The sequence below is a fragment of the Nannospalax galili genome, unplaced genomic scaffold (assembly GCF_000622305.1).
Source record: "Nannospalax galili isolate Female #2095 unplaced genomic scaffold, S.galili_v1.0 scaffold109, whole genome shotgun sequence".
In the NCBI taxonomy this organism is placed as follows: domain Eukaryota; kingdom Metazoa; phylum Chordata; class Mammalia; order Rodentia; family Spalacidae; genus Nannospalax; species Nannospalax galili.
This window is the reverse complement of record NW_008360315.1, coordinates 5200055-5210981: the sequence shown is the minus strand read 5'-3', so window position 1 is coordinate 5210981 and position 10927 is coordinate 5200055. Positions and strand designations below refer to the sequence as shown.

Genomic DNA, 10927 nt, shown 5'->3' with positions numbered 1-10927 from the left:
GTCAACTTGACACACTTGGGTTGAGGGAGCCTCAATTGGGGAATTTCCTTTGTTGGACTGGCCTATGGCCATGTCCATGGGGCGTCTTCCTGATTGTTGAGTGATGTGGGAGGGCCCAGCCCACTGTGGGTGGTTCCACCCCTGGGCAGGTGGGCCTGCCTGTGTTGCATAAGAAAGCAGGCTGAGCAAGGTCCAGGGGAGCAAGCCAGTAAGCAGTGTTCCTCCATGACCTGTGCTCCAGCTCCTGCCTCCAGGTTCCTGTCCTGAGTTCCTACCTTGGGCTCCCTGATGAACTGTGAGCCGGGAGATGTAAGCCAAATAAACCCTTTCCTCCCCAAGTTGGTATTGGTTAGCGTGTTTTGTGGCAGCAATGGAGAATCAAACTAGGACAGTGACTCTTGACCAAAAGGCCCTGACTGGAGTGAGTCCAAGCAAGATTAGGAAGAAATCTTTTAGTGATGGAGAGTATTGACATTTTGCTGTAAAACACAGACGATAAAGACAGCACTACCTGAAGGGGATGGTGGGCATGGAAGAAGATACAGAGATAGGATCTGATTTTTTTTTTCTGGTTGCATTTTCACAGTGAAATAAGTTATAAAGTATCTACTGAGAGTGAGGATGAAGAGGATGAGTTAGAGGTATTGGGAAATTGGAGCAAGTGTGAGTTTCCCAGGAGGATCTTGCTTCTCAAAGTGTGGACCCATGAGAACATCAGCATCATCCTGGAAGTTTAGGCATGCAGAATCCAAGGCCTCATCTCTAAGCCTTGAATCAGATTTTTCATTTTACCAAGTTTCCTAGTTGGTTGATATACACCCCAGTATGGGAAGGACTGATGTGAGAAATGGGACAGTGATGGGTCAGGGGGGTTAGAGATTGGAAATGGATTGCCATGGGTGGGTGCTCAAACTCCTTACATTGGGATAGGCCTAGAGTGGAGTGTTGGAAAATATCTAAGGCTGGTGGTTTGCCTTGTGTCTCAGACCAAGGGGGGAGAACTAATGAGGTGAAGGATCACACATGAGTGTGGTTGGCTATGGGACCAGCCCAGGTTTAGAAGAAACCCAGGGGAGAAAAAGAGATTGCATCATAGCTCTGCTCAAGAATTCTTGGGAGAACTTGTTCAAAATGCAGCTCCTAGGTGACACTGTAGACCCTGTGCTGGGAATCTTTGGAAATCTAACCTTCTGATCTTGGGGATTCTGATGAGGCCATCTGGGGGCCTTGCTTTGTGAAATATTGATCTAAAAGATTCTTAGGATCTCAGATCTTTACTGGAAAAGAATGAAAATCGGGTGCCTAGATGTTCTGACCTTGGTAATTTGGAGACTTTATATATCATATCTTTTTACTGACATCACTCCTGACATTATCAGAAGACACACAGTCTTAGGAGGTTACTAAACACTCAACATTCACATCCATAAAGTAGTTCTAAGATATGCGGTCTATGGAGAGAATTTTGCATTCTTTCTTACAGATTGTCATCAAAATAGGTACTCAAAGAAATTGAGCTGAGCTTTAATAATGATATCCCTTAAATGGCATAATTATGCATTTCACCTGTGTGCTTAAGTTTTGATGGCCTGTTATCCTGCAGCTAAGGATGGTGATTACTGGCGATTGCTTGCCCCTGGAAACTACAAACTTACAGCATCAGCTCCTGGCTATCTGGCAATAACAAAGAAAGTGGCAGTTCCTTATAGCCCTGCCATTGGGGTAAGTAGTCATAAAAATAGTTAAGAACAATATAGTAATGAAGCCAATAATAATTCAGCATTTGCCATCGTCAAGCATATTTTAACTGACTTTAATAGTCACTATAGCCTTATGAATTAGGTACTATTATTATCTCCACTTTACAGATGAGAAAACTGAGGTCCAACAAGGCTTGGTGACTTGCTCAAAGTCTCCTTGGGCTTTTTGAAAAGATTCACAAGAACATAAAATAAAACTTAAAAATACTAAAATTTTTATTTGCTAATCTTGGTTTCAATCCAAATGGGATTCTGTTCCAATGATCTTTTCATCTCTAGCATCTAGTATAATGCCTTAATAAATATTTGAAAATGTGAATAATGCCTATAAGATAATCTTAGGCATTAACCAAACATTTTTCATTTTGAGACAAGCGTCTTCCTGTAGCTCCAGCTGGCCTGGAACTCTCTATGTAGACCAGACTGGCCTCGATCTTATAGAGATTCACCTGCCTCTGCCTCCCAAGTGCTGGGACTAAAGGCCTGTGCCATCATGCCTGACTCTCAAACATTTATTAAGAATACACAATAGGAGCTTGATGCATGATAGTGGTTTGAAGGTAAAGTGTTTGCTCCACAAGATGAGGACCAGAGTCTGAATCTCTAGAACCCAAGAAAATGCCAGAAGGCATGTAAGCCAACCTGTAATTCCAGTGCTTAGGAGGCAGAGATGGGGATTCCCAGAGCAAGCTGGCTAGCTAGACTGACTCTCTCTCTCTCTCTCTCTCTCTCTCTCTCTTTCTCTGGTGTGTGATGGGGGAGTGCATATGTATGAGTGCATATAGAGGCCCAAAGTTGTTGAGTGTCTTTCTTTTTCTTTTTTTACAGAGCATAGGGTGGGGGTTTATTTACAGAGGAGCAGGAGCCCCCCATTTATGGCTGCACTGGAAAGTCCACACTGTCGAGTGTCTTTCTTGATCATCCTCTCCTTTATTGAGGCACAATCTTTCACTGAACCTGTGACTTACAATTCTGGCTAATCTAGCTAGCCAGCTTGCCTGGGGACCCCCTTCTCGTGACTTTCGAGTACAGGGATGGCAGTCAGCTGCCACACGTGCTCAGCTTTTATGTGGGGTGTTGGGATCTGAACTCTGTTCTCATGCTTGTGAGGCAAGTGCTTTATACATTGAGCCCTTTCCCTGGTCCGTTAAACATTGTTTCTTATGTAAGCATATCCAAATAGTTTTATTAGGAAGGTGATGGTATGGCATCAACATTTTTCTGGGATCAGAATTTCACTATCATCTTTTTACATCATATTACATGACTGGGACCACAAGGCAGCCTGCAGAATTTCTAGTGAAAAGACTCCACTGTAATTTTGTTTATACACTGAAAATTCAGAGTATAAATACTTTTGTCCTCATGTGGTGTGGTGCCTCCCTGGGAGCGTGCCTTGTGCTTGTAGAGCAATCACTCTTATCCACTGAGCCATCTCTCCAGCTCCAAGTGCTTATTTTTTGCAAACAAAAGATCTTGAGTTTTTAAAATGGTGTTTTCAATTCGATTGTGGATATATCTACATGAGGTGGTGTGTGTATTAAAACCAGGAAGCAGATTTGGGTAATGAAACCTGGAAAATAAGTAGCTCCAGGTACAGGTTGAGAAAGGTTCAATACTTTTCTTCCCTAGTTCTTCAAATAGTCTGAGGATGTAGTGCATGTAATCACTTTAGAAAATAACCAAGTGTTGAGGTGGGCACATCAGGGAAGTCTTAGTTCCATCTGGGATGGTAGACTCAGGAGGACTGGGTGAAGGCTTAGATTAGCCCTTTGTATGGGGGTGAGGGTGTTCTCCGCTGACCTGAAGGAGACCCCCCAGTTCACCAGAACATAGTTTGGAGGCATGTGTCTGTGGTCTCTTGAATAAATTCATGATCTGAAAGACAACTGTGTAGACTGGGTCACCAGCACTCTGAATCATATTCCATTACCCTTCACCCCCAATTAAGATCGAATTCAAGGCTAACAGGCAAAGCTCACTGGATATTTAAAGGAGGAAAATTATAAGCTATAGCTTTCCACGAAGGAAGAGGATGGGCAGGGGAATTTACTGAACTCTCTTTAAAGCTAATAGAACAAAGCATAATTCAAATAGAATGACTTCTGAATATTTTTCATATGAAAGAATATTTTGTTTAAAACAAAACTTTCCCTCCCTTAGATCTCCTTTAATTCAAGAGGCTGGATTGAGCTTATTCTGTTATATAAGCTGTAAAATTGTTTTTTAAATTTTAATTTTTTAAAAAATACATAAACAATTTGCTAACAATGTTATTGATTTCCCCCTTCAGGTTGATTTTGAGCTGGAGTCATTCTCTGAGAGGAAAGAAGAGGAGAAAGAAGAACTGATGGAATGGTGGAAAATGATGTCAGAAACTTTAAATTTTTAAAAGAGGCTTCTAACTAGCTGCTTCAATCTATATAATATAGTATAATGCATTGTGGCTATTTTATTTTAGATCGTGTGCCATTAATATTTAACACTGGTTTATTTTTAATCATTTAAGTAGTAATCCACATTACTTAGATTCAGATAAAAATATAGGAACTCGATTTACTTCACCCTCATGGCATCCATTTCCCTACAGAGCTTTAATAAAATGAGTGATGATCTTTTATGTAACTGATGACAATGCGATATGACAAATACCATTGAAAAAGTCAACAGATGTAGCTTGGAGTTGTGAGCTCTGTACTGCAAGAGTTACGTCGCTCCGTACACATTGTCATTTGTCTCTTGTGCTGATTCGCTGTATTAAAGCATGAGCTGTGAATGCATTTCTGATGGGAAGAAAATGTACGTTTCTAAGCGGTTTTGTGTGCAAAATGAAAACTGACTTCTTGCTTGTACTTGTGAGAGAAAAATTGTTCTGTCAGTCAGCCCGTTAACACTACAGAGTTTAAAGTTTTGTCTTGATTGCATATTGGCCCAGAATTGCATTCTGAATGAATAAAGGTTTAAAAAGAATCTCTGTCTTGTGCATTTTAATTCTCTATGGTCTAAAATTGTGGTTTCATGATCCAAAAAAAGTTTCCTTCACAGTGGCTTCTCGTTTGTTTACCTTCTACATTTAAAAAAACTTATTATAGCTGCATGCCAGGCAGCGTAGAAGCCTTTTGTGCATTGTTGTTTGGCTGAAGGTTTTGATTCTATAGCTCTTTTTAAGATTTTATTTTTAATTATATGTGTGTCTGTATGAGTTTGTACAGTGCCTGAGGAGGCCAGAAAAGGGCATCAGATCCCCTGGTGCTGTAGTTACAGGTGGTTATGGCCACTCAGTGTGGGTGCTGGGAGCTGAATGCTGGTCTTCTACAAAAGCAGTACATGCTCTTAACTGCTGAATCATCTTTCCAGCTCCTGGATTCTATGAATCTTAATGGGTCAGTTGTGGACACAGACTTTAACTAAATATATACATGAGTTAACATGTAAGCATGTGTTGTCAAGAGGAAAATGAAGGGGCTGGAGAGATGGCTCAGTGGTTAAGAGCACTGACTGCTCTTGAAGGGGATCCAGGTTCGATTCCCAGCACCCACATGGCAGCTAACAGCCATTTGGAACTCTGGTTCCAGGGGATCCAACACCACCTTCTGGCCTCTGTGGGCATTGCACAACACAGGTGCACTTACCCACATGCAGGCAATATACTCATACATATAAAAATAAGAATAATAAAATATTAAAGAAGAAAATAAGATTGGATGAATGGAGTTAGAAACAGACTCTTAATGCATATAAGCCTAGACTTAAAATTTAAGTCTGTAAGAGCAAGACAGAGTGACTGAGCATAGGTGTATTTGCATGCGCGTGTGCGCATGCGTGTGCTGCTGATGGTTGTGGTATGATTGACTAATATTCCAGGTGTTAAAATAGTAGAAACTGTTCTAATAATAGACCCCCCTCCCCAATACTTTCTTGTTTAAACACAACAGAAGTGTATTTATTGCTAGTGAATAGTTCTGTACTGAGCAGAAGTCAAACATGCAGTAGCTTTTCTCCACACTGCCTGGGAGCACAGTCTGTGACCCATTCTGGCCAAAGCTATGTCATTTACTACAGGTCCACCTGAGTGGCAGAGCTGGTCATCTCCAGAATAGCCACTGGGAAAGGAGGAAACACATGGAGGAACATGCGAGGAAGCTTTCATCTTCAGGTCTGGGGATGCTATACATTGCTTCTGCTCAAATCACATTGCCTAGAATCGCATGCAAAACACTCATATACTTAAAATTTTTAAAAAGGCATTTGATTTGGTTTGTAATGGAAATTTAAAGCAGGAAATTACGCTGAAGACATATATGCAAGAGAAGTGTTAAACAGCTATGGGTTATAAACAAGTCAAGTTGCTCCAGGTAACACAAATCTGAAAGGGGGAAGGTGGGGGGAGTAAACTTTAATGAAATGACACATTTGAACTTCTTTTTCTCATTGACAATGAAAACCAGGCACATCATTAGGGAAGGGAGAGCTAGCAGTGACTCATATTTTGATTTCCGGTTATTGTCATAAACAAAGAGAAATGTTTTTGCAAAAAGAGAACTCTGAACTTTGGTATTCATATTTTATTTGTATAGACAGTCTCTGAAATCTTCCCATGATTTTGTGTTGTGGGAGGCTAAAAATCCCCTTATTTGTTCCAACATGTTACTCAGCTTCTTGTCTCAAAATTCTCGTGAGGATTGTCTTCTGTGGTTATGACTGGATGGCATTTGGAATTTCTGCCTCAAAAATGTCAAGACAGAATATGCCCAGACTTTTATATCTCACCTTGAAAACATATGGCATCCTGCTTTGTTATTTTAAAACAAATGGTGTTCCAGGTCCTTACAAATGCTCTGATTCCTCACTTTCCTCCCCCCACACATTCCTCCCTTCATCTTTCATTTCCATCTAGATGATTATTCTGTGTATGAATTGACTCAATTATGACTTAGGTTTCTAGGGTGGTGCATATGTGTAGTTGGATGCTGTATACGATTAACTAAAACTATTACAAAATCCCCCAGGAATCAGTAGTTCTTTTTTTATTTATTATTTTTCTTTTATGTGTATGTGCACATTGCCTGCATGTATGTAAGTGCACCCATATTGTGCAATGCTCGTGGAGGTCAGAAGAGGCCATTGAGTACCCTGGAAACTGGAGTTAAGAACGGTTGTTAGCTGCCATGTGGGTGCTGGGAATTGAACCCAGGTCCTCTGCAAGAGTAGCCAGTGCTCTCTTAACTGCTGAGCCATCTCTTCAGCCCAGCCCAGGTCTTTCTTTTTCCCTCTCCAGCCCCAGGAATCAGTAGTTCTAAAGCAGGGCAAAGAATGGCTTATCTAGGGTAAAAGTGACGAGTGTGAAACAAACTGATATTGGATATGGTCTTTAATGGTGACTCACAAGAGGAAAATCATGTTGAAGCTTGTTGAAGGTTTTTTTGATGTCAGGGGCCACAGGGCTCCAAGTTTTGAGAGAATGTCATGTTTTTTTTCTTTTTGATTTTAGACTATCTTGCCTTTTTTTTTTCAGCATTCCACCCATTTCCTTTTTCTTTTCCATGCTTTGCTTTGCAGATTCATTCAGCAATCATTACGTGCTGGATCCTTAGCATTTGAATAGCATCTTGCCCAGGTCTGAGGTAATCACCACCATCACTGTGTTCATCATCATTATCATCACCATCTCTATCATCACCACCACCATCACTGTGATCACTGTTACCTCCACCTCCAGCATCCTCCCCAACATCCTGTGAGCACCCTCATGATTATTTCTATCACTGTCCTCCACATCTTTATCTTCCTTATGTTACTGCATCTTGTGTTACATTCTGTGTTAAGTACTGATAAAACTGCTTCGGAGCTGAAAGAAATGTGGTCTTTTTCTCATGTTTCTCTTCCACATAATTTTTAAATCATGTGTCTTAGAATTATTCATGGACTAACTGACGAACAGTATGTTTAATGAATTCCTAGGGAACCATTACTTGATCACTATAAAACAAAAGAGATCACAGAAAACCATTGGACCTTTTTCTTTTTTTCTTCTCATAGCTGAACCATTGGTTGTATGTTAAATTTCTTGAGATTGGGTATTATAATAATACATTGTTTTCATTGTTCTAATCAGATGACTTAAAATTGCTTTTTCTTCTTATATCAACACAGTTATTCTAGAAATTCCTGAAAAAGTCAAGCCAAACCCTGCCAGGCTCACTTCTGGTCCCTGCTTTTGCCATAGTGCTGTCTGAAGGAAGGGCTTAGTGGTTGGATGCATCAGTCCCTCACCACTATCTTTTGCTCCAGAAACTTCACTCCAGCTTTCTCCTGGGGCTTCTTTTAAATTCTGACGAGCAAGATGGTGAGAACATAGCAGTGATTCTAATCAGGGCTTCATGCATTTGTTGTCAGGGCTCAGCTGGGTTTCTTGAACAGGGCTGTGGGATTTGGGGTGTGATTAAAGCAGTGGGTGGTACAGCATTCTTTGCTTAAAACCTAAGACACACTCACTTGTGTATTAAATACATAGAACTATTTTGAAGCCAAGCATATCTATAATTAAAGCAAGAAAGTGCCAGTTTTATGTGCGCACCTCCAGTTCCACACTGCCACCACCACGTTGCTCTTTGTCAAGGCACCAGAGGTGCTGAGAAGTATGCACAGCTGACAAGCAGATGTGGAAAGGACTGTATGTTAGACTTTTGGTTCAGTCATTCTCAGCTAGGTCTTGAGGGCTTTTGCTCACATAAACAAGAACGTCCTCCTCCTCTTCCTCCCCCTTCCTCCTCTTCCTCCCCCTTCCTCCTCTTCCTCCTCCTCCTCTTCCTCCTCTTCCTCTTCCTCCTCCTCTTCCTCCTTCTCCTCTTCCTCCTCCTCCTCCCCTTCCTCCTTCTCCTCTTCCGATTACAGATGTGTACATTACCGAGCCTGGGTTCTGGAGACATGAACTCAGATCTTCATGGTTGCTTAGCAAGTACTTTACCTACTGAGCCGTTTCCCTAGGCCTGAGAGTGTGCTCTTTCTAGCACCAAGCTCCTCTTCCTCTTCTTCTCCTTCTCCTCTTCCTCCTCCTCCTCTTCCTCCTCCTCCTCTTCCTCCCCCCTTCCTCCTCTTCCTCCTTCTCCTCTTCCTCCTCCTCTTCCTCTTCCTCCTCCTCTTCCTCTTCCTCTTCCTCTTATTCCTCTCCCTCCCCCTCCTCCTCTTCCCTGTCTTCCTCCTCACCCTCCGTCTTTTCCAGTTCTGGGAATTGAACTCAGTGCTACCTCCTCAGCTCTACAAACTTGTTTTTTTCCTTTTCTGATTTTTATTTTTATTTTCTCACTTCAATGCAGAAGGGATGATCTGGACTTTGTAATCACAGTACAGGACTCTTAACTTCTTACCAGGGTTGGTGTAGAGGCAAGCATCCAGAAGAACTTCCTGTGGCCCATTTAGGTCAAGGGATAACATGACTAATAATGCTATCCTAGAGTCCTTGAGATTGTATTAAAAAACAAAAACAAAAACAAAAAACCCCAGAAAATGTAGGAAGTCACTTTTTCTCCATCTAGGAATCACTTTCAAGCCCACTATCATGATGTATTAGTTTTCTTTTTCATTACTAAGATAAAATTCCTGATGCTAGGTACTTTATTATTAAAGGAGGATTATTTAGAGGCTGGAGAGATGGCTCAATGGTTAATAACATTCACTACTCTTGCAGAGGACCCAAGGTCAGTTCCCAGCACCCATGTCAGGTGGTTCACAACCTCTGGTAACTCCAGCTCCAGGAGATCAGATGTCCTCTTCTGGCCTCTGTTGACAACTGCACTTAGATGTATATACCCACACAAAGACATGACACATACACATAAGTAAAAAAATAAAATCTTCATATAAATCCCAGCACTTGGGAGGCAGAGGCAGGTGGATCTTTGTGAGTTTGAGGCCAGCGTGGTCTTCACAGTGAGTTCCAGAACAGCTGGGGCTACAAGGAGACCCTGTCTCAAAAAAGACAAAAAGAGGATTATGTAGCTCACAGCTTTAGAGGTTCAAGGGTAGGAAGCCAGCATCTTCTGGGCTTTGATGAGGACCCCATGGTGAGTGGCATCATGACAGTGGTGCTTGTGAGGAGGGGTCATGTGGCAAGACAGGATGCAAGAGAGTGGGGGGCACATCATGTTCTTTTAGAACAAACTCTCAGGTGGGAACTAAGTGGGCTCTCCAAAGACCTTTATTAATCCTTTCTAGGGAACACCGCCAATGATCAAATTACCATGTTCTAGTCTTTACTTCTTCAAGAATCCATGCCACACAAGAACATTGATACTCGGGGCTTAAGCTTCAAGCACATGAAACTATATGGCACACTCAACCCACATCAGAATGAGAATACAGTCCTTGTTGATGCAACTTAAGTGATGATAATGATTTGTTTGCATTCTATTTTGTTTCTTAGTCACCTGTCCCTTGGGTGTATTTTTTTTTTCTGTCAGAAGCTTTAATATCTTACCTTTTGTCCCTCCTCCTTCCTTCTCTCTCTCTCTCTCTCTCTGTGTCTCTAGGCTTCGCTATGTAAAGAATTGCATTTAGCTTGGAAAGAGGCCAAGGGCATACAACACAAACTCTGTCTTCTCCTCTTCCTCTTCATTGACTGTCCCTTTGGAAGGGACCTTTCAGAAAGAGGACCTTCTTCATCCCCAGCCTCTCTCAGAGTAGGTTGCTTGTAGAGAACCACTCTTTACCTTATCCATAACCTTCATAAACCTGCAATCCCAGTACTGGCCTCAAGAGCTCAGATCCCAACTCTGGGCCCCGCCCTGCCCGTGAAATCTAGTCTCTCAAAACAGAAATTTTAGTGAAGAGTTAGGTTGCTTCTCTCACTATTGGCAAATGTGCGAAACCGAAACTAACTAACTAACTAACTAACTAACTAACTAACAACTAACTAACTCACTAACTAACTCACTCACTAAGTAGAAATCAGAGAGGGAGCAGTCAGCATGGGAAAGTTGAAAGGGTCCTGAATCTAGAGCAAGACAGGATGAACTGCTGCTCGAAAGACCAGAGCAGCACTTGAGTCAAGGGTTTGACAGGCTTTGTGACTTCACACTTTGCACATACAACCAGAGGACCGCAGAGCTACTCTTGAGATACTTACTAAAATTCTTTTAGCAGCAATCTCTTAAGTTTATAAATGAAAT

At 41.7% G+C, this 10927-nt stretch overlaps 1 protein-coding gene across 1 annotated transcript in view; it reads left to right on the top strand.

The window, feature by feature from the left end:
* Cpe (carboxypeptidase E) overlaps positions 1 to 4730 on the top strand; it is a 127255-nt gene extending 122525 nt beyond the window's left edge. Inside the window, exons 8-9 of the mRNA XM_008824952.3 lie at positions 1604 to 1722; positions 4054 to 4730. Coding sequence (XP_008823174.1) covers positions 1604 to 1722; positions 4054 to 4152 — 218 coding nt within the window. The 3' untranslated portion in view covers positions 4153 to 4730. The remainder of the gene's footprint in view (positions 1 to 1603; positions 1723 to 4053) is intronic.
* Positions 4731 to 10927: the final 6197 nt, after the last annotated feature.